The following is a 24,469-nucleotide window of genomic DNA, read 5'->3' on the forward strand; positions in this document are numbered from 1 at the left end:
GGATTTAAAATACCATACGGAACAGAGCCTTACAATTCAACTGCAGTGATGGTGAGGAAACACTACAATCAGCTGGAATTATTGTGGTGATTAGAAATATCCTACCAGTGTCAAGGAGAGCCCATAGAAATTAAAAAAAGAGAAATTAAAAGATTTTAAATTAGTATCTGAGTGCTGCTTAGTGCTGCTTTACTGTTGGCTTCAACCATTTTTCCAGTAATAGTAAAAAAACCTCAGAATACTCTGCCATTAGAAGTTCTTAGACACAATATGGGTGATCACTGAATTAATTTGTCTTTGAAGACCTTGCAGTTTGGAAAAACAATTAGTTCTATATTGAAAGCTATGGTGACAGATATTCCACCACTCTGCTCAGAAAGGTTTTTCAATTACTGACTGCTCTCAAGGCTGAAACACTGCTAAAATAATGTGTTCTAAAGTTGCTTAGTCTCCACTGGATCCATTGGATTTACTTATGTCCTCTAGTATTAATTTCCAACCCACAATTATCAGTTTAATATTCCCAAAACACTCATTTAAAGATCATGGTGATCAAGTCACCTCCTAATCGTCTTGAGTCCAACACTTCAAGACTTGTTACAAATCATATAATTATTGTCACCACTGATTGTTTTCTCTCTAAATCCTCTTCCACACATCTTTCTTAAACTTTAGACACCAGAATGGGACAAAGGGCTTTGGCAACAGCCACTCCAGTGTCATTACAGGGGTAACACAACCTCCCCAGTACTGTTCAATATCTCCTTGTTTACCCAGCCAACAATGACTCCAAACCTTTGGCCACAGCCCCACATTGGCAGCTCACATTTACATGCTTTATCTATTCCAAAAGGCAGTTGCTGCTCCACATTCAGCTTCCAGGTGAAAGATCCTTTTTTCCCATCCACACTTTGTGTGTGACCTGCTGCCCCTCTCTCTATATGAATGACTTCACATTTGGCTTTACTCTAATGCATAGTTTTCATGTTCTCAGCTTTTGAAAACACCCAACTGAGAGTCCTGTTTTGGTCATTGTTTACCACTCCCTGCACTCTGCAACATCTGCAAATTTTATCAGCACTGATTTTGTTTCCTTGCAGGTTGTTGACAGAAAATATTAACTAGTAAAGAGCCAAGATTGCATTGTGCTGAATAGGAGGGAATGTGGCCAGAGTCACACTGTTCAGGCAATGGCTCTGTTTTTCAGCAGGGGAAAATAAATACCTGTGATACTCATGAATACGAGCTTACACAAGTCAAGAGAAAAAAGATGGGACAAATAGATAAGTAGGAGATTGGCAAGATGTGCCCCCTGTCTTTCTGTCTCTTTGGCATTCCACAACCTCAGTCTTCCCTCTACAGCAGCACAGGAACCCGGCACGACCCTGGCTAACAGGGCTCCTTGGCTGAGCATTCCAACCTGTTGGTGCAAAGCAGTGGCATTTGTCATTCACTGCTGCATTCATGAAGCATTGCACTAATGACATTTCCTCTTCCTTACAAGAGCATCTCTTTGCAGGCTGCTGAGAGCCATATCCCACAGGACAGAGCTGAAGGCCCCTTGCAGCAATTGCAGAGCAGCAACTAAAACCCCAAAGCAACTCCTGTCACTTCCACTCTGCCACAGAACCAGCAGCTGGAATTAGCAGGAGAGGGAGTCTGCTTCTCTCACACAGGAGTTGCATCACTGCTGAAACAAACACCCTTTCTTTCTCCCCAAGCATCTAATTTATCGCTGAAGGAAATCTCTGTTCTCTTTCCGAAAGCACCAGCCAAGAAGGAACCTCTACCCTTTGCAACAGCCTGTTTTCTCCTCTGCCAACTGGTCTCTCTCCCTCCTTCCTTTATAGAACATCTTGCTGTAATGCTCTGCTAGAATAATGTTCACATAAACCCGTCTGCCTGTTCCAGCTTGTCCTGTCACCAGTGTGTGACAAGTGTCAGAGAAACCCATAAAAGCCAGGCTGTTGGCTCGACAGGGCAAAGGACACCATGTGTTGAACACAGTGACAGCTCTCAATAAATAACAGCCCTGCTGAACAGCTGGTTGGGTTGCTGGGGTTTGGAAGAATGTTGGCCACATTGCCTACTTGCGTGCATCCTCCTCGGTGAGGCACTGAAAATCCTGCGTGTGGGGAGAGGAAATACATCACTCCCAGAATATACCAAAGAGGAATAAAAAAAGAAAGTATCTGAACACAAGTTAAAATCTCAGCACAAGTTTTGTGATCAATTTTGGACATATAGAAGTGCGATATATTGTTGGTTTGTTGATATAGGTGCAAAAGATGTCCCTCCTGAGGGAATGGAGAGTTGGGTGGTGGTAGGAAGAACTGTCCTAATCTCATTTCCTTCTTCCCTCTCTCATGGAATACATAACTCCCATTTCATTCAGGCTGAGCACTCTCAAGACTGAGAGCACAGAAACTGTTCACAGAACAGTTTGGCCTTCACAGCGCGAGGCAAAACACAAGGTTTTGGCAAAAAGAATTTTGCTTCTCTGCCTCTACCATCAGTCTTTGAGGCTCAGAGAAGAGTTTGGACCAACATTCAGCCTCCTCCTGCTGCAAGGTCTCTTCCTCCAGGAGTGCAAATGCTCCCAGCCCACCTTTGCTGCCAAATCCCAGCCCTGCAGAAACCTCTGGAGAAGAAACACGGCCCCCTTGCTGCCTCATTTTGCCTCTGTGAGACGCAGCTGCTGTTGCTTCCCTCTCTGGCCCGTTCCATGGAGCCTGCAGGTGTTTGCAGATGGCCATTTCCCAGTAAAATTGGTGGTATGCCGATGTTTAAAACAAAATAAAATAAACCCCCCATGCTACAGCACCCAGTTGAAGACCACTGCTGTTTGAGCATTGCCTCTGCTGAGACACAGAATATAAACATTCTGTTTGATTAACCATCCCTAGCAAAAGGACTGCGGGGAATTCCAGCCTTTCCCAGCAGAAGATCTTCTGCTCTTCAATAATTCAGAACTCCTCCAAGGGTAAGAATGAATTGCTCAACCTGTGAGGAGAAACTGTTGATTGTTATGCTGGAATTCTTGGAGGAAGCTCACCAGTATAAACCAGGTCCGTTTCCACCACTGCTCCACCCTGCTCCTTTATTTAACCTGCTCACAGGCAAAGGGATTGTGCAACAGTTGATAAACTCTGACCATGCTGCAATGCAAAATGCTCCCTTCTGATTATCTTTCCCCCAATAGGAGGTGGAGACACCACACAAGGGTAGCCTTACAGATAAGACTTGACAGAAAATATTTGTACTATTTTAAATGATCCCATATTAAGGTTTGGAGATTCTGCCAGCACTGGACACCTTTTGTAGTACACTTCTAAATCTTTGAGGCTCTCAGAACTAAAAGTGAGACCACAACTTCCACATTGATAATATCTGTAAAAGCTCCCTGTAAAAGCCCCAAATTCCAAGCACACTCCTTATGGAAGAGAGGGAGCCTGGAACAGTGGCATGAGCCCTGCATTGATACCCTACCTGTGCTCAAGTGAAGAACCATGGCCTTGACCAGGCTACCTCCCTTACTGCCAGAGCTTTCCTATATAGGATGATCTTCCTATGCATTTTGAGTGGTCAGAAAGATTTATTAGAGGATCCAATTATCTCCTGGAAGGAAAATACTCCTAATCCACTCACCTTGTACCTGAGACCAAGGTGCAGTGCTAAAGACACAAACCAGGAGCAGCCACAAGAAAATGGACTATTTTTTCAGTTGCCCCTGTGCTGTCAGAGATTTGTGGGACCTCTGGAATGAGTCAAAAATCATCCTGTGTTTTCCAGCTGCTGGCACCATTAGCATGCTTTGCTCATGCCCAGGACGACCACAGTCCCGTGTTACCCACTCCCCTGGGTCCTGCCCACTCCTGCTTCCTGAAGGGGTGGTTCTGTGAGAATGGTGTGCAACACCAGATGGACCATCAGCCCTGTGCTCAGACTATAGTGGACAATTATCCTTTGGGCTATTTTAGTCCTTTTACAGCCTTTGCGCAACTCAAGAGCAACAGTTTTGCCAGGAGCCAGAATCTAGATTTTGATGTTAAAACAACAACAACAACAACAAAACAGACAGAATCAGTGGATTTACCAAGAAGAAAATCTACAGGGTTACTGAAGTCAACCTTCGTGCTCTGGGTTCCCAAATGCTCTCCATGCTGATTTCAAAGCAAATTTAGACCACAATTTTCCCCCACTTCTTTTATATTTTCCACAACGATGGGAAAAAATGAGGAAGACACAGAGCTAGACAGGCAACCATCTCATCAAAGAAACTCCTACCAAGCAGATGAAGGGTAGGAAACATCCAGCAACCCTGCTGGCTCCAACCCACAGCCTGGGCCTGGGTGCGTGGTTGATTTTCACTAACTAACTTTTCTTCCCGTGAACTTCCTCTGAGGGTGTTTGTTTATAAACAGAGGAGGGAATATTATTGCTGGAGATGGGACAGTACGGGCGGGGGTGAAGGAGTTGCGGCCACAAGCCTGGAGAGCAGAGTTCAGGAGTGTTTGTTGCCGGAAACACAAAGGGCTCACTGTAACACTGGTACATGGCCCAGTTCCACAGCCTGGAGGGATTACGATATAGGTATATGCAGAAAATACTTCAAAAAGCAAAAACAACCCCACGTTGTGCAAATGTTTCCCACTGCATCACCATAACCATTACACACCCAAATGAAACCACCGACAGCCGTGACGGTGGTTGGAGGTTGTTCTCCACAACATTTACCTCTCAGCTGGGTCAGTTTCCCCATTGCATGCCCTCTGTCTGTGCCCCAAATTCTACACTTTCACAGGTCTGGAGCAGCCCCCCTCCCTGATTTCCTCTCCAAAGGAGTTACTCTAGGTTTACATTGGTGTGTTCAACAGCAGAATCTGTCTTGTATTGCTCGCCCTTCCCTCTGCCAAGTATGTTTCAAAACTGTGTGTGTAATCCATTTAGTTAACATTTGCTTTTTCTCCAAATACTCCTTTTCTCCCTGAACATCTCCATTCACGAGCTACAGCACAGGAGGCTTCCAGTTCTTGTCTAGTTTACGCTGAAAATAATTCTCATTAAATTATCACTGGTGAAAGGTGCTGTTTTGACCTCCGAGAGGCCGCTCTGTTTATCCACAAGACAGATGACATGTAAGACAGTAGTAATGCAAGCTCCAGATTTCAACTTTAGCACCTCAGACTTTACAAGCACAGATGCTGCTGCATTCAGAACAAACTCCCATGGACTGGATGAACAGCCTCCCTGGTGATGCTCCTGGCAGAAACACTGGTTGTTCAGCCACGAGGGTGTGCACTGGGTGGGGATCCCTCCCCAAAAATCCCTTGGGGCCCTTTCTGCAGCCTCTCACCTGGTCTGGATTTAACTATGGGGTACGCTTTATGGAGTTGCTTTTGTCCTTAATTTATTAACTTGAGATATACAGAGGCAGATTTTTAGCATTTCCTAAGAAGATAAGCAGTTACAACTTCAATGTTTTACAAGCCATTTCAGCAAGTCAATACAATAATCAATGTGCAGACAGATAAAAAATATCAAAGTATTCCAATTTAAATTGGAGTACTCTGAACCAAGGGGCTTTGCTGATATTTGTTTTTCTCTCCCATTGGGGGCTGCACACACTGTTCCATCTGAGAAATACAATAATTTGTGTGGATTCAACCATCACCAGTGTGTCTGGCTCAGAGATGTGAATTCCAGACCATCTGATTTTCTGCCATTTCCAAAGAGCTCATGTCACAAATTCCAAGTGCCTTCTTCCCCCAGCCTCTGTGTTGTCACCAGCAGGATGTCACCTGGCAGGTGACAGACTCCATCACCACCACTGGCTCAGCACTGCCATCATCCACTGAAGAACCATCAACAGCTACAAGGAAACATCCTACAGGAATTAGGGCATGTGACTCCACATGGAGAATAATCTCAGCTGAGGAATAACCATCATCATCCCTAAAAACCAATAATGAAAAGGAACAAAAGGGCTGCGGGTGGGTTTGATTGCTGAATTTGTCACCAGCACACTGCCACATCCAGGACAAATCAAAGCATCCCTCCTTTCCTCAATTTCCCTGATTTTAAGGGATGTGTTCTCTTACACCTGAGATTTATCATCATCAGCATCAGAAAGTTTTGTGGCAAGTTCAACACTATAAAACCATAACCTTGCTGAAAAGATAAATACCAGCACTAGGACTCATTAGTACAGGAGAAAAAAACTCCATTCAAAACTAAGTCACACTGGTAACAGCAAAGGCCTTTCCTCTCCATTTCATTCCCTGTCTTAAATAAAACAAACAAAATAATGGTGATAAAATCTGTTTCCTCAATCCAGTGGATGATCTTTGTGAATATGTTTCCAACACTAACAGCAGAGAAGAGACAAGGAAGAGAATGAAGGGGGAAAGGAGCCTGCAGCTGATGCTCGGTGTCAGGAACAGAGCTGCTCTTCTCCCAATTCCATGACGACAGAAGACTCCTGGGAATCAGATGAGGGAGGGGAAGATGGGTCAGAAGAGAGAAATCCATATGGGAAAGTGATTTAAAGCAAACAGAGAGACAATAAATTAGATAATGAAAAGGAGGAAAAACACGACAGAGGGGAGGAAGGAGATAAAAAAGCCTTAAATAACACCCAAAAGGAAGACTCGAGAGTCCACCAGGCCCCAGGAGGTGCCCAGCACAGAACAGAGTGGTTTGTTTCTCTAAAACAGCAATTCTTTTACTTTCATGGGCTGGTATCATATCTCTCAGCTGCTGCTTCACCAGGCCAACTCCAGATGCTTCTCAGTTTCACTTCCCCCTCACTCCCTCTCTGTGCGAGCGAGCGAGCGCTCGCTCCTTGTTTGTGCACGGCGAGGATGGATATTAAACAGAACAATATCAATAATTCCCAGAAAATAGGCGAGCCCGTGAGCCTGGCTGAGCACTCAAGCACACTGCCTGCTTACCCTGTGTTCCCACAGCGCTTCCAACAGCAGCTGGCCAAAGCCACCAACCTGTGGCCACCCTCGGAGGGGACACCAGGACACCACCCTCCCGCGGCACAGGTGACGGGAGAGGAGCAGGAAAGCAGTGACAGTGCAGAGAGGGAAGGAGGGAAAGCAGGGGAATCAAGGACACCAGATAGAAGGGGAAAAACTGAGGCTTGGATGGTGATAAGAGAGGGTGGAGGGATTGGACGGGGAAGTCACACAATTACATCACCCTGCAGAATAGAAAATGGGAGAGTGGGTTTGGAATAGGGGAGATTTTAACGTTAAAAAAATAAAAAGGAAGAAAGAGAGGGGAAGAAAAAGAGGAAAGGTTGAAAGAGAGGCCAGTTTGAGATTTGGAGTATAGCAAAACCAAATAAACATGTCTCCTTCCTCTGATGTTAGGGCTTCACAGTTTTTCTTCTCTCATGTCTAAATAAAAGATACTGAAGCAAGGACCACAGACAGGTCCAGGCTGTAGAGAAGGGCTGTGGAAAACTCTCAAATCACAGCCTTTGCCAGATTCAGCCAAGCTCAATGGTATTTTTCATGATCTTGACCAGGTCTAGGATCAAGTCCTTGCTTCCTGTGTAATCCAGCCCCATTCTGCCAAGGGATAATTGACCTGTTTTCGTATTTGTTCACTTTTAACTGTGATACACAATGTACCCTCACTTGGTGCTGCCAAACTTATGGATGCTCAACAGCCCTCCAAGTGTTCTGAGCACTGTCAACGAGGATAGCAGAAAGAAAAATTTCTGTGGTAAGACATTTCACTCCTGTCCTCTTTTTACCTTGCCTTTTTGAGTTCTGCTCTGCTCCTGCTCAGAGTAAGAGTACTTTAACTTCATGGATGGCTTTGGGGAGAGTAAACTTTATAATAGGCACTAACATCAAATCAAAGCAGTTTACAAGATGTGCCACTTGTGTCAGGATATGTGGGGAAATAAACAAGCTGCTCCTCCTTGATCATTGGAGTTTAAATGCTCTATTGATCTGGGAAGAAAATCAAAGGGGCTTTGGAAATGGTGTGTGTGTGTGCATGCATGCTCACAGCAGAGAAAATGAAGAGAAATGTGGAGAGACAGAGAAAATAGCACAACAATCAAGTATTCCTTCTCCACAGAAAGGTGAAACAAAATCAAGAATCATATCCAGATGTCAGCAACCCCCAGGTGGGAGATGGGCACAGAGCAATTGAAGGGTGAGGTCAGGGAAAAGGTACATCTTCATTTTCAGAAACCTCTTTTTTGGGAAAACAAAGAAACAAAATGCACAGCAACTGTGCCCAGAACAATGCATGAAGCAAATGCCCAGAACCCAGGCAATAGAAGAGTCCAATAGATTTTGCATTTATGAAATAGGAAGATTAATCTATACTGCCCACGTAAACAGTACTAGATGGAAAAATTGGTAGCACTGAGAGAGGAGGGTAAATGAAGAAAAAGATTATATTAGACTTGCTGATGCACTTGAGACAAAAAAATATAGAGGATTTTGATCAAACAAGTACTTTCTGATGCATTTTCTCAATCACCTGGAATATAAGATGTGAAGAAGTAAAAACACAATCAAGCACTTATTCTTACTACAACTGCAGGGATGTTGGAACTGCCACACAGGCTAAGACCAGAGGAGGGTGGGAAATGTTTGATAAAATATTTTTCTCAGGAAAAGGGGAAATTAATCAAAACAGACTATCTGTGGGAAAGGATCAGTTTTGGCAAATATTCCAACTTAAAATTTCAATAGAAGTTTCATAACTGTCAAAACACCTGATTCATTTTAACTCTCTGAAAATAACAAAGCTGATACCTTTTACCAGCCAATGTTTTTCTTTCTCATACTCAACAGTTTTCTCAACCAATGTTTTGGATTTTAGGTACTTAAGATGTTGTCGATCTGTCCTTCTCCTTTCCTGTCTTACATTAAAATGGTGACTCCCAGTCTTAGCTAAAGAGCTTTGGTTTATAGTAGAGCACTGGGAAATCTTCTGTGGCCTGTGCTATATCAGAACCTACAAAGTGGATTTTCTGTGAATGTTTGGACTAATTATCTGCTGTTATATCCCTGACACTGCAGGGGACTGAATTTGGCAACCCAGGTGGTCCCTCCTCTGCTTCTGCTTCTGTAATTTCTACTGGGGAAAAGAAAAGAAGAGGAAAAAGCAACAGATAAAATTAGAAGCAAAACTATTATATGGGAGCATTTCAGTTGACCCCAGTCACGGAAGGGTTTATTTTTGTTTTTTCAATATGTCTTTTTGAAAAAAGAAACTATACTTTAGCTCTTTTTTTTTTTTTTTTTTTTTTTTTGGTCCTGGCTCAGGACAACATGAAAACCCAATGTGAAAGCACTTGGTTAATCCTGTGGCCTTGAGAGCACCTAAACCCTCTTGGTTCTGCAATATTTTTTCATTAAATGTTTTGGGTTGCAAAGAACCTTTAAAACTCATCTCATTGCACCCCCTGCCATGGCAGGGATACCTTCCAGTATCTCAGGGTGCTCCCAGCCCTGTCCAGCCTGGCCTTGGGCACTGCCAGGGATCCAGGGGCAGCCCCAGCTGCTCTGGGCACCCTGTGCCAGAGCCTGCCCACCCTCCCAGGGAAGATTTCTTCCCAAGATCTGATCCAAACCTGTTGTCTTTCAGTGTGAAGCCATTCCCTTTTGTCCTGGCACCCCAAGCCATTGTCAGAAGTCCCTGTCCAGCTCTCTTGTGCCTCTCCAGGCACTGAAAAGCCACACTGAGGTCGCCCCAAAGCTTCTCCTCTCCAGGTGAACAATCCCAGCTGTGCCAGCCTCTCCTCCCAGCAGAGCTGCTCCATCCCTCTGATCCCCCTGGTGCCTCCTCTGGATCTCTGCAGCAGCTCCAGCTCCTCCCTGGGCTGGGCCAGGCCTGGGGCAGCTCTGCAGGTGGGCTCTCACCTGGGCACAGGGGCACAATCCCCCCTGCCCTGCTGCTCAGAGTCCTCCTGACACACCCCAGGACAAAATTGCCTTCCTGGGCTGCCAGGGCACAAAACACTTTTGAGTTAAAGGTGCTCCTGGATGCATTGTGGCTTCACCTCTCTTGTGACAGACCCCTGTCCTGGCAGAGCCAGACCCAGGCTTCAAGGAAGGCATTTCTGCACCAAAACTCCCTGCTTCCTTCAGGTGGCTGCCCATGAGCTGAGTCAGGCCCCAGTGACCAGCGAGGTGCCCACTGGCATTTGGATCCTTGCTGGTCAAAGTGCTCAGCCAAGGGTTTCTCCCACCCTTGGCAAAGGTGAGTGGACTCAAAGACCACGGAGCTGCCTCAGCAAACACCTGGGTCAGCTGTGCAAGCAGAGACATGTTTGGCACTGGAAAGTGTCTCCTACCTGTGTGGAGGGTCTGGGTTAGGGTTCCCAGGGAGCCAGCATCAGTGAGCCCCTCTGGGATTTGGGATTTCAGCTCATCCCTCCCCATGCCACGTGCGGCTGGGGCTGACAGGAGCCGCCTGTGCTCAGTGCACCCCTTGGCCACCTACAACCCCCTCCTGGCATCGTGGGGTGGGAGAGGGGGCCTGGAGAGCAGCTCCAGCCTGATTCCCAGGGTGCTCCAACCCCGCCCAGGGCTGGCTGTGGCCATGGCTTCGCGTGCGAAGGCTCTCCAAGGGCTTCCCCTCGCCCTCAGCAGCGAGCCCGCCCTGCACAGCTCTGCTCTGTGCTCCTCCAGACAGCCCCAGCAGTCCCTGAGGACAGCCCTGCTCCTGCTCTGTCTCTCTCCAAACACCATCCTCTCCTCTTGCTTTCTGCCTCACGTGAGTTTTTCTAACTGAAACAGCCTGGCTTGGAATAAATCAGGCTGAAATGAAGCTTGGAGAGGCAAACTCAGTCTGGAACACAACCCTGTGCCTACAGGACACAGCCATACACCATTTAGGAATCTGAATTTGCCACCCTTCACACACAGAGTCAAATTGCCCTCACTGTTTTATTACCATTTAATTAATTAGAGCAGCCTACCTGTAAGTGCTTTAAGGGGAAAAAAACCCCAGCTTTCTTCTAACTGTGCTGTTCTGACTCTAGAGTGTAGCTGGTCAAAAGAATGAGACCAGATTAAATTGGAAATGCTATAGAAAGAAAACCCAATTTCTGATTTTTGTCCCAGCTTCCACAGGCTGAAGGAAATATGCTGTTCAAATGCAAATATTTAGTAAATGACAAGCTGTGAGGGTATTTTGTTCAGTGACCTATGAGTCAAGCCATGTCCAGATCCATAGTCAGGAAGTGGATAATCATTTGAACCCATCCACAGGGAAGCCAAACCTACATAGCTTCCCCCACCCTTCAGGATGGTGATTTAGAGATTTGTCACCTTGCAGGAACATCTGTGCAGGTGTTCCTGTCACTCCACTCTGCCCACCATGCCCAGCACCCTGGGACCTTGCACATGCCAGCACTAATTAAACAACAGAACTACACGTTTTATATTTGACTTCTCCTTCATTGTAGTTCATTACAGAACACAACTAGAAAGTTCATACAATTGAAAGACAATATGCCACATGATCTACCTGCCTATTGTTTTAAAGCTAATGAAACTCTGAGTAAACTCTCTATTGAAAACATCCTCAAGTTCCCAGCACACCCAGCACTAGGATCAGCTCAGGAGATAGGACCCAGCTCACTGATTCTACCTGAAGTGTATTAAACAAATATCAGAGTCCAAAACCTCAGAAGGAAACAACTCCCCAAAGCAAACATGTATTCTTTAACTCTGCAGAGGGACTAGACCTATGCAGTGTCAATTACACATCATTTTAATTGCCTAATTATTGGACCCTGACACGGATGTTTCTCAGTCCTTTACATGCAAAAGCTGCGGCTTTTAGTGAGCTCCACCATGCTGATTTTGGCTTTTCTTTCCCTTTGGATTTCTGCTGCAGTTTTATGTTCATCAAGGACTGAAGTTGGGAAAACATAGGCACTCCCTTACATATGAAGCCTTATTAAGTTGGGATCATGCTCCCTGTTGGCAGGCTGAGTAATAGAGAGACGGAGGGGAATGAAACCAAGAAGTGGGGCAAAAAAAACAACAAACCAAAACAAAACAAAAAACTTTCACTCTTCAGAGCAGGCACGCCTTCTTACTCCGGCTCCCGCTGCCGATCATTCATCCCGCTCCTCTCAGCTCCCAGCCAGTAAAGAGTCAACATCTCTCTCCCGTGAAAACATGAGCCACCCCAGAGCCCAGAAAACCCCCGAACAGGGACTCGGGAGCATCCCGTTTCTTAGGATGGGCTTGAGTTTTCACAGCGGAACAGAAACACCTTTGATTACAGCAGCAGCAGGGTCAGCAGCGCTTTGAAGCCCCTCATTTCGCATGGTGTGTCCGCATTACCTAACCCAGCACAGCCCCTCCTTAACCCTTTCCTGCCCCAGCATCCACAGGCGGCGCGGGGAAGGTGCCCGAAGCCGCTGAGTGGCTCCATGCGCACATGTGCGTGTTTACAAGAGGGATGTGCTGAGCTGCGGGCTGGGTGCGCACAGCCCAGCAGGGTTTGTCCGAGAACTCTGCGGCCCGGGAGGGAGGGAGGGCAGGATGGAGGGAGGGAGGGAGGGAGGGTGAGTGCGCAGGAGCCGGGAGCTGCTCCGGGAGCCGCACCGCAGGAGCCGCTCCGAGGAGCGCAGCCCGGCCCCGACAGGGCTCCTGAGCTTTTGCGTAACGCAGATCAATGGGTCAGACTTCCAGTTTCCCAACAGCTTTCCCTCTGACAAATGCCAGAGCAGATAGCAGTGGAGTCAAACAGGGCGGCAATAACATCGCTGCCAAGCAGCGTGAAAATTGGCAGAGCCTGGCACCAGGACTGCCTCTCATCAGACACAGGGCACGGCCCGGCACAATGACGAACCCACTTAACAGCGCTGTAAAATTAGCCATTTATGAAAACAAATTGAATACTGCAGCAGAGGGTGACGTAAGGAGAGTTGGCTCCAGACAGAAACTCCTGTAGCCTGGATTAGCAGAAGAACTCCGTTATGCCAGGGCTCAGGCACAGGAGCTGATAACAATTTGGGTCCTACATGAGATTTTTAACAGACCCAACAGGTTTCCCCTATAGGCACACAGGGGGCTGGTCCTGTACCACTTGCAGTTATTTCTTACATGCCAGCAGAGAGTGGTGCAAGGGGAGCAGCTGTCATGGGCAGAAAATGAGGGGCAGAAAGTAGGGGAAGACACAAGAGCAACTCTGAAAAAGAGGTGTATTCCAGTCAATCCCACCCCTTCCCCCAGATCTGTACAGCCACACAGCTTCCCAGTTTGCAACTGGGACGAAAGTTAGGGAGAAATTCACTTCTGGTATTGCCAGCAAAACTGCCCCAGTCCCTTCCCCTCCAAACACCCAGATGGGCTCTTGATTTCAGTGGGGTCCTACAGATGCAAATACAACAGCAGAGCTGAGCTCCTCGGTCTGTCACATCCCAAAACAGTGAGAATGTGAAAGCCAAGAGTTTTGGCAGCCAGAACCCTTGATTTCCTCATTGAGGGAAGCGTAATCTCTCCCTAAGCTTGCTGCAGGTCTGGGAGGCTGTGGTGTGCAGAGGATACTCCAAGTGAGTTCCTCTTGGACCTCTTCCAGGTGTTTACACACAGAGCCAAACCTGGCTCCTCTTCAAGAGTGCGTGCGAGGGGGGCAGGGGGAGCTTAAAAATAAAATAAAAATCACAAAGTCCTCCCAAGCTGAGCTGAAGCTCTACGGTGCAAAACTGGGGCATTTCTCTTCATTTTTCACAGTGGAATGTTATTTCCATGCATAAAATGGGTCAAGTGTTTTATACAGGCAACAACCTAACCTCCCCCATCCAATTAAAGTATTTTACTACAAATGATCTTTGTGTGTGTTTGTCCAGGTTCCCTGTCGTGAGAATTAGAGATACTTGCACCAAATACAGACATAGGGTCCTAGGTGTTGGATTAAACACATTAAAAAAATACCCTGACCCTGTTTTGGTACCGATGAGATCTGTGTAAACCCCAATTCTGCCTTTCCCAACTTGAAAGGGAAGCACTTGGAGCCCTGGGGTTTAAGTTAGGGTTGGGAACCAGAAGAGCAGAATGTGAGAAAGCCAGGGGGAATAAATCACGGAATAACGTGGTTCACCTATGAAATCACTGTTCTGAAGGCACACGGGACCAGCCCATGCCCGGCACCTCCTGCCCACCCCGGCAGCCCTGCACAGACGGCGTCTCCCTCCTCCCAAGTGAGCGGAGCCGCTGCGATTAGGGAAAGTTAAGGAAAAGCACGGCTGAGTTCATCTCAGTTTCTTTGGGGTTTTTTTTTTTTTTTTGTTGTTGTTGTTGTTGTTTTCTTTAGGACAAAGCAACTTCCCTGCGAGACAGCAGCCTCGGCGGTCGGGGATGGGGCAGCGGAGCCGGGGATGTGGCAGCAGGGAGGGTGGCAGGGGACAGCGGGGACAGCGAGCTGGGCTGGCGGGGCAGCGGCGCCGCCGGCACAGGCAGCTCTGCCTCCTGCGAGGAAGTGACTCCACTTAAAGGGAAAGGGGAAATCCTCCCTGTCTCTTTAAGGCATCCTAGGACATGGAAACCTTGTACTTTCAGGGAATCTCCTTGCCAAAAGAACTGTAAAACATGTCTTCCCCCGCCCCCCAATACCCGTTTCTCTTTCTGACTTGTTTCCTTTTTTTTTTTTTTTTTTTTTTTTTTTTTAAGGGCATTTCCATTTTCTATGACTTCCTTCAGAGCAAAGATGGATGTGGCAACATTTATAAGGGTTTGTAACCCTCCGAAAAGTATCCGATTTCACGACAACTTCGCTGCACTTTATCACTAAAGCGAGGAAAGGGCGGGAGGTAGAGGGAGGGAGGGGGAGAGGGAGCGAACGCGGGGAGAGGGACCCAAATTCAGGATGGGCTCATAAAATTTAAATAAGAAAAGTGCAATACTCCTTGTTATTGTCCAGCTCAGACAGCTTAGACTGGTAGCTGCTTTGAGTACTAAATGATTTTATAGGGCTGTTTGACCTTAGAATCATTGATGTTACACTTGCCATTTCTAAGGGGAGACAAAAATACTCCACACATCCTCTAGCTGCAGTGCGAGTCCCAGCCGTAGCTGAGTGTCGAGGGGTTGGGAACTTTATAAACTCATTTGATTCATTTGAGGTTACACAATAGCCAAAAAAGTTCCTTTATAGCTTTTTGGAAACCACACGCTAACACTGCATCTAAAGAGCGAACAGTGGAGTACACTAAAAAGCCAATAAAACCAAGGAAATCGTAGGGGGACCTTAGATATGCGTTTCTTTGCAGCCACACACCACTCGCACACATTTCTTTCCATACATACAAACAAGCCACTTTCAAATGCTCTACTTACAGTTTTCCAACCTGAAAATCAGACAAAACCCCACCGTAAGAGCTGCCTCTTCTACCTGCGCCTCAACCCGCGCACCCAGCGAGACCGAAACCACCCCAGGGCACTGCCATTTCCCCTATGCAAAAGTTTACATAACTTTTCCTGCGAGCCTATACTTCCAGCCGGTCCGCAGAGCTCCGGGATCTCCCGGAATATCTGGCGGGGCGAAGGCGAACCCGGCGTGCTGGCAGAGGCGCTGCCATGCATCCATCTATCCATGCATCCATCCATCCATCCATCCATCCATCCATCCCCCGTGTGCCGCGGGGCACTCCCGCGGGGCTGGGTGTGCACAGCCCGCTCCCGGACACACGCACGCCTCCAGCCGGCTCCCGGCACGGAGCGGGGATGCTGCAGCCACAGGCACAGCCAGACCTACCTGCAATGACAGCCGGAGATCTCTGTCCGCCTTCGGCTTTCAGCCACACTTGCAAAGTGAAGGCATCTCGGGGCAGCTCAACGTCTGCCTTCAGCCGCAGCTGATCACCTTGGCCACTGAAATAGAGCGCCCTGCTCGGGGTAAGGGACTCCTCTTCGTCCTTTACCTCCCGCTGTTGCCTCCTGCGGGGGACATGCCCAGGCTCCAGCCCAGCAGTGGAGCGCCTTCCTCGGGCTAACCTGGTGGCACAGGTGCCCGGGGCAGTGTGGAGGAGCTGGCGGCTGTGCCTGGTGTCCCTTCGTGCCCTGCGGGAGCGCTCGTCCATCCCACATTCGGGTCCACTGGCTAGGGCTGTACAGAGAAGCGCAAGAGGCAGCAGCAAACTCCAGAGCTGCATTTCCAATCTTCCCCCCCCTTCTCCCCTGCAAATCCTCCCGATCTGCCAGCTTTGGGCTCCTCCTTGCCTTGACTTTCTTCTCTTGTTCACCCTTCTTGGTATTTGCTCTTTTTATAACCCTTCTCAGTTGCTTTTTCTTTTCTTTTTTTCTTTTTCTTTCTTTCTTTTTCCTGCTTATAGATTTTTTTTCTCCTTAAAACAAATAAAAATCAAATAAATCAAAACTACTTCTTGGTTGAAATGTATTTCTCTGTTCTTCCTTCTCTATCTGTCTTCTTCTCCTCTATTCCTCCACAGCTGGAACTCCTCTCTCTCTTCTTTTTTCTGCTGAATTTTCTTCCCTTTATTTTTTTTTCTTCTTAAAAAAAACACACACACACACTCACACACACTCAAAACAAAACAAAAAACCAAAACAACCCCCCAGCTTTCTCCAAGACTCAGACCCACTGATTTCCCTCCCCCCAAAAGATGCTCTAATCTATTTATTTTTTTGGCCTCCTTTATAACATAAGCCACAACCCCCTCCTTTCCCCCAACCTCCCCCCCTCCCTTCTTCTCCACAAAATGAAAGAAAAGAGAAAAAGCCCCTCAGAAGATGAGTAAACAAGAATATGCTAATCTACTCTAGGGTGCTCCACCTTCCCAATTGAATGATTCCCATTAAAACTGCAGGGATCATGACTAATCAATCAGCTTGAAGGAACAGATAGCTCCAGAGGTTCAAACACTTTTGCTGTTTTGCTTTTTAGCCCCTTCTTTTCTTCTCTTCCTCTCTTTCCCCCTATCACTTCCCCCCCCTTATTTAGTTTTTAAAGAAGACAATCAAGATGAATGGATCAATGTGACAAAAATCCTGCACCCCCCTTTTTGCAATCTCCCCAGCTTTCTTTCTCAGTCCAGTCCAAAACACACATTCCTATTTTTTTTTCTTGGCAAAAGAGAAAGCTATTTCTCCTCTCAGACTCCCCGTTGCACTTTGCTGGTAAACCTTATGCTCCTCTGCAGCACATAAAGAGTCTTGAAACTTGAGTCCCAGATATTTTTTTTTTTAATTGCTTTCTTTCTTTCTCTCTTTTCCACTCTCTCTCTCTCTCTCTCTCTCTCTCTTTTTCTAATTCCTTCTTTTCCTCTTATTATTTTCTCAAAGTTATGCAATAAGCCAGGCTCCCCCTTTTGTGGTCCCCCTCAGTGCAGTTGTGTGCAGCTAATCCAAATGTTGCATCAAAGGTCCCCATCGAATCATCAGGAGCTAAAAGGAGAGAAGCTTTTTGAAGAGCATTTGCCTTCCAGAAGCTGTAGCAACAGAGTAGGACTTGGCTTTTGAGTGCTCCAAAGACTCCTGGGTTATTTTTTGGAAATAATAATTTTTAAAAAAAATCAATTATTCATTTTATTGGTGGATTGAATCAAAAAATCCTCTCTCAATATTGCTATTTTTCAGCCTAAGGAATTCAGCTCCCCTGGTTTCCTTGGCTTGGTTGTAGCCACAGGTAAGCTCCTGGCTGCTTGCTGGTTTGTAGATCTCTGTTTCTGAGCTGGGACGTTTCTTTTTTTTCCTCTTTTTTTTTTTTTTTTAATATTTTTTTTTTCACTCTTGAAAGATCTCAAAAGCTCCCCCTGATGGCAACAAAAAGGATTTTTTTAAGTCCTTAATCAGTGAAAATGACTTGGCAGTGGCGCTCAAAGAGTGTCCGGGCCACTGCTCTCCTCTGAAGAAATTCAGTAAAACCAAGTTAAATCACACCAAACCCAGTCACAAACCACTCACATCATCCTCTTCCTCCCTCTCTAAATTGATGATTGTCACATCTTACTTTCCTATATATTTTCAACAGAAATCATGCACCAGAGTTTTCCTGGGACTGGAATCTCTCTGCTTCTGCAGGCACCCCTGTTAGCACTGCTTAGTTCTGACAGCTTCCACTTAAAATATACATTATAGCAGTGGTGAAAATCAATTTTTCCAATGAGAAAGGGCTGTTTCATGCTCACAAGTCTTCAAAAAAATGTTCTTTTCAAGTTTCTTGCTAATTTGTGCACTCCATTATACACGACTGGCATTTTCAGTGGTGCTGGGTTTATCCACAAAGTCCCACCAGAAGTCAACCAGAAGCACAGTCTTAGAGACCCTCTCTATTCTCCAGCCCATCCCTCCACCACAGCTCTTCCTACAAAAAAGACAAAATACTGGGAGCATCTACAAATTTTATTACAAAAAAGACAAAATACTGGGAGCATCTACAAATTTTATAATACAAGACCTCCAAGCCATTAAGCCTCTCAACAGCTGAGAGGAAATGTTTAACTGGGAAATAAACGGTACAAACTCCTATAAATGTCCTCAAGAACTCTCAGGGATATGAAAAAGACACTTCTCTCTCTGTGCCTGTTTGGCAGAAACAATTTAAGATCCGAGCTAAGTGCTGCACTGCACTGCTCTAACTTAGCTCATACAGGACACTGCAAATCAACCAAAAAATTCAAAAGTTTACAGTGAACCTGTTCAACTTCAGCAAGAGCTAAACCAGGAGGAATCCTGCTGCCAGGACACTGCTTCCTCCACATGACAACTCCTCTGAGGGCCCTGGGAACTCTGCAAATGTTGAGGCTGGGAGATCAGGCTCTTAAAATAATGCTGGTTCCACTTTTTCTAGGAGAAAAAGCTAATTCTGTAAAATCGTGGTGTTTCTTAGGGACATCACGATTTGGCTGAAATCATCAAGGAAAATTACTGAAACACTTCAACTTGACAGCACTGCATCATTTAATTTTGGACATACTTGACCTTCTATCTCTTACAAAAGGGTTTCACTGTGACCAAATCACACTTCAATGCATCAGCCTGCAGCCCCAGTGACAAATTCTGGGATTTTCTTGCTGCAGAGGAAAAGCCCAGAGCTCTGCTTCCTGTACTTATGGAAGACAGAAAAAAAGTATGGAAAGATGGGATTTACCTCTAGCCCACAAATTACATCTTCAATCAGTTTTATTCCAAAGACATAGTGAAAGCATAGAGAAAATGTAATATATAAACTCTAGATGTGATAGAAAATGAAGAGGAAGAGATTTGATTTTAGGAATAGCCAGTAAATCTTGGATTCCTTAAGTCTGTGGGTCAGATCTAACTTCCCTGACCAGATTAAATTCTCCCCTGCACAGATGGACATTTATTCTCTGCTTAAGCCAGCACTTAAATGATGTACAGACCTGGCAGAGAGGTTCCTGCCCAAGGAGAATAATCCTACTGCTGCAATATTCTCCTCAGGAAAGGGAGAGGGAGATTGTCTTGCATCTAGAGGTATTTCCATGAGAAAAAGGCAAAAAAAGAAAAGCATCTAACCCTAGTTACACACTTAGAGAGAAGTATTAGAATAGATATTTATGACACCATGCCAAAAAATAGCATTGAGCTAAATGCTGTATGCAGTCATTATAAGGAGAAATACTCAGCAGGAATCTTAGCTGAAGCTGCCAATAACTCCCAGGTTCAAGACTGGAGCTGAGTGAATAAATCATAACAAATAATGGTTTTGTCAAATTTTGACTTTTTTCCCTCCTATTTGCAAGTAGACTGCGAAACCTCTCAAATATGTTTGAAATTACATGTCCATTTCTTCCTTGTCGTTAGTATTTCTCCAAGGCCAATTAGCACACAATTTGCTGTAATGTACACATTTTCACATTTGTTCTGTGTTAATTGGGCAAGGAAGTCACACAGCATTATTTCTGGCTCCCTGGGGGGTCAGGTTTAATCACTCATGATACAGTAAAATTACTAATTTTACATAGGATGGGAGTTTCCATGCTTGAAACTCTCCTTGCGAAAAGCGGCGCTGGCTCTTCAAATTACTCACACGAAGGTCAATTAAAAACAATATTTCTTGAAAGTTGAGCTGAAAAGTCTGCCAGATACAACTGAATTGAGGCCCTACTATTCTGGGTAAGTATTTGTGCATATTTGTCCTCTCCATGCACAACTCCATCAATCACAGCAGAGGTTTCACAGTCTTTACCCCTCACCGATATCCCAATCAAGTCTCTCCCAACTTGGCTTGGCTTAAGGATGGCTGGAACACAATCCAACAGCTACTCTGCTCAGAATCAGACAGGGCCCAGACACCAGATTTTAACACAACGTGTTGGATTCAGGGCATATTTTATGCAATCAGCAATGGTATGATCGGAATCACGCTGCCTCCACAGAACAGCACGGAATGAAACCCAAAGAGCTGAGAACAGCTTCAAAGAAAAGGGGATTTGGGCACCCTGGCTTGTGAATCTCATGAAGTCCAGCACCTTTTAGGAGAAATAGAGTCACTTGCTTGGTGACACGGTGGTGGTGCAGGGGTTGCATTGGGTGGAGTGTGGCCATAACTCCTCGTGAGCCTGAGGAAACACTAATGAATGAAATGCTAATAACTGAAAAAAAAACCAACAGTGAAAACATGAGAAGCATGTTCTGTCTTGGAAAAGACTTAACAGAAGACCTAATATGGACTCAGTGCAAATCCACCAGATTTTTCATTGTTTTCTCTATCTGTCATTCCTCCCCTTATTTTAAACAGAGTGATTAAAAGTCTGTGTTCTGCCTCCACTGTCGCACTCCGTACTGATAACAATCCTGATTTCAAGGATTTATAACTATTGCCTGCACACTCATCATTCCACACAATTCCACGCACTTGAAATCACAACACCAGCTCTGTGTTGCCTTTATTAGTGGATAAGAGACTCTTCTGCTGCTGGTCCCTCAGCTGCCCCTTATGTAAAATACTCTGTTAATTTACATCAATAAAACAGCCCCATGTCAATTTGAAACGCACTCTTTCATCCAGAAAAGTTTACTGAACAATTAAGAAGTGCAATAAATGACAATCAAGACTAAAAGCATAATTGATGACTTTATGAAGTTTTCAGTAATTTTATAAGGTAATTTGCAGTCAGTGGCTATAAATTCCTATTTAAACCTGGCATCCCACTCTTTTTTGCCCTGCAGAGAGCTGTATTTCCTAACAATAATGATGCCTGTTTGCCTGGAATTCAGTTACTTTATCCTTCAAATTTCCCTCATGAAATATTGTATTTCCAGAAAAAGTTACATACTCTTTGTATTTTTTTCACCACATTCTTGAGATACATTCTAGGGGGTGGGGCAAAAATGTCTGCTCTACACTGTGGTGAGAGTTATGAGCCATGGTAGATGATGTAAACAAAGGGGCACAATCTTCAATTAAACCATGTAAATACTGATTAAATTAGTGGACCCATTTTGATTTGGACTGAGTATTCTAATTCTGGGTGCTCAGGATGGGCTGTCCAGGTGAAATCCTGGCACTGAAATCATGCCCTGACTGAAGTCCTTGCTCAGGCATGTAGAGAGAACAACTGTGACCTCATCTGCATGGTGTCACTCCAAAGCCATATCCCTGTGACCCAAAACATGCTCATGGGGATGCTCCAGGTTTATGGGATCAGCCCCAGTGAGTCCCACAGGGTGAGTTTTGGACCAGAGCCTTCACATCCCACTTCTCCAGAGCCACATCTGGATGTGGGAGAGCACCAGGCAGGTTCAAAACCAGCTGACTGTTGGGGGCAGCAAAATCACAGCCTAAAGCAAAAGGTGCTGAGAGGAGGAAGGACCTCGTGGGTCTCAGCAAGTGCCCACAGCACCCTGCCCAGGCAGCCCCATATCCCCCAGCCCAGGGCATCCCTGTGTGCCCTTGGCAGGGACCACCTCTCAGCACCCTCCCCAGGCCTTCCTGGCATTGCCCCTCCATCTAAAGCACTGCTTGGAGCCACCTGCCTCTCACACACAAGTTTAAAATCCCAACAAGAACACAAAACCTTTTTGCTCTCCCCTCTCAGTTAAGAAACCTAAAATAACACCTCTTTTAAAAGTCTGCTCACCCAGAGATTTAAGTTTTCCAGATGAAATCATGATGGTGAGAGCCAGAAGTGCAGAATGCTGTGTTTATTATCTCTTCTGCACTGTTTGCCCCATGAGGAATTCTGGAGATGCCATGAAAACACAGGGAAAACCCTCTGGAGTGCATGAGGAGATCCCCTGGTTTTCCATCATGCAAGATGTGCTATGTGGTTCCCAAACCATCTCATCTAAAAGCCACACATCCTCCAGTGTTTCTGGGCTTGGATCAAAAGCTGGAAGAGAGTAAGACCTGGTTGGGATGTAATAGGGAACATGACAAACTGTCAACTGCCCAGGAAGAAAACAAATCACTCCTGGTGATTTGCTGGTAGCTGGTTCATGGAGAGGGACAGAGCCATTTATGAGCACTGTCACTGTGTTTGGGCTCCTTTGAGAGTGCTGTGTCCATGACAGGACCCACAAGCCCACCCTGACATCTGCTGGGGCCACCTCAAATCCACTTCTGGAATGCACAGGAGTAGCCAGGCTCCCACAGCAGCCAAGACCAAATGGTGAGGATTGGTCAGAGTAAGGCTGTTTCACTGAACCAAAGATGTATCTGACAGCACCAGACAGCCAAGTAACTCTGCAACTGAAAAAAACATGGTTTTGCTTTTTGCCCAGGGGTGCCCTGGCTCTGTAAGCACGGAGTGCATCAGCAGATGTTCCACCCCTGCATCCACACACAACCCACACCACTGCAGTCACTGGGCATTAGTCACCTCCCCATAGCAAGCCCCTGCCCAGAGGTCAAGGACTGGCTGGGCTCTGGAGCCTAAACTCTTCTCCTAGACCTGCTAATGTCTTCCCCACAAGATAAACAGCTTGCAGGGGTGCAGAGAGAGGAGGGGGCTGCCTTGGGAAGGCACAGGGGGCCTCTGCTGTCTGGGTACCTGTGCAGAAGATACATGGGAGGTCATCACTCTTCCAGGGCTCTGCTCTCATATCTTCCTCGAGCCATACATCATTTTAACAACGTTAATGAGAGCGAGGTCAGCAGCAGCTCTCCTGGAGGAGGAACCCAGGAGAAGCAATGGGGTGGCTCTCCAGCCCCCCACACAGGGTGGGCTCCCTCGGGCAGATTGGCATCACTGGGGGAGAGCTGGGTCCAGGAGATGGGGATGGAGAAGTGGGTTCTGCTTGTGCTGTTCTCTCAGAAGAGCCACACAAGCTGCTCTGAAAGCCAGAAGGGAGGTTTGGTGCTGGCATGTGTGTGCACACAGGGAGAGATGAGGAGCAGGACCCAAACAGATGGAAATGCAAGGCTCAGGAATAATCTAGACAATTTAAATATATCAGGCCATGCATGATTTGGTATTCACAGGCAACATCTTCAAGAAAGTGTAACATACCCAAATGTTTTTCCTAAACCAGATTTCTGCTTCAAAGCCAGTACTAACAGGATTAACAAAAGGGACCTGCCATGTCTTGCTATTGGAGATGATAATCAAGCAAACGATAAACAAATTGATCAAGAGAAAGACACCATGTGTCAGTCTGCAGCAAGGAAGCCAAGAGACAGAATTCAGAGGAAAAGCTGCTCGGCATTTGAGAGCTATTCCCAGTGAAATGGGATTTCCCCTCTCTGCTTTCATTTGAATGGCATTTGAAAAACACAGCTGCAGAGTCCCATGCACACCAGGGATGGAGCCAAGAGGGGAACCCTCCCAGCCCTCAGCAGCAGATCTGAAGGGAGCAGTTTGTCCTGAATTCACAGCACCCAGAGCACAAGTCAAGCCCTTCCCTCAAACCTTCCCAGACCTTCACAGGCACCTGATCCCCAGCAACACCTGGCACCCTGAGATCCCCCATAAACCATCAAAGGGCAGCTTCTGCCCCAAGCTGGCACAGAAGGTTCCCTCAGACCAAACAGCTCTCCTGGCATGAGAACCAACCTCTGCCAGCTGTGGATCATCCCTCAGGCCTGGAGCTCAGAGCAAGGCAGCACCTGGCACTGCAGAGAGAGAGGTGGTTGCCTGCCTGCCTGGAAGGTATAGCCAGTCTCTGCAGTCATGTGCTTAGCTCCAGAATTTGAAAAATCTCATAACTTTCTGTGTCATCCCCTTGCACCTGAAGCAGCCCCTCCCCAGTCCTCCCTTCCTGATCCCAGCCAAGCTCCCCCAGCCTCATACCAGCCTCATACCAGCCCTGCATCCCAGCTGCTTCATCTTCCTGCACCCCAGAGCCCACAGATATTAATTGATTTGTCAAAAGAGAGTTCAGGCAAGGATGTATTAAATCTGAGCATTCCACTCATACCTCCCGGGCTTCCCAGTGCAACTGAGATTCCTCAAACATGGTAAAAAAACAAAACAAGACAAAACAAAACGGAGGAGGGAAAAACAGAAAGAGTGGAAATAGAAACCAGACAGATGAAAAGCAGAAGG

The 24,469-nt window shown here is 46.2% G+C and overlaps 1 protein-coding gene across 1 annotated transcript in view; it reads right to left on the reverse strand.

The window, feature by feature from the left end:
- The window catches only part of PAPPA (pappalysin 1), a 179,849-nt gene extending 163,196 nt beyond the window's left edge, over nt 1–16,653 (reverse strand). The window contains exon 1 of the mRNA XM_009093509.4: nt 15,757–16,653. Coding sequence (XP_009091757.2) covers nt 15,757–16,153 — 397 coding nt within the window. The 5' untranslated portion in view covers nt 16,154–16,653. The remainder of the gene's footprint in view (nt 1–15,756) is intronic.
- Between the last annotated feature and the right edge of the window lie 7,816 nt (nt 16,654–24,469).

The sequence above is a fragment of the Serinus canaria genome, chromosome 17 (assembly GCF_022539315.1).
Source record: "Serinus canaria isolate serCan28SL12 chromosome 17, serCan2020, whole genome shotgun sequence".
NCBI lineage: Eukaryota > Metazoa > Chordata > Aves > Passeriformes > Fringillidae > Serinus > Serinus canaria.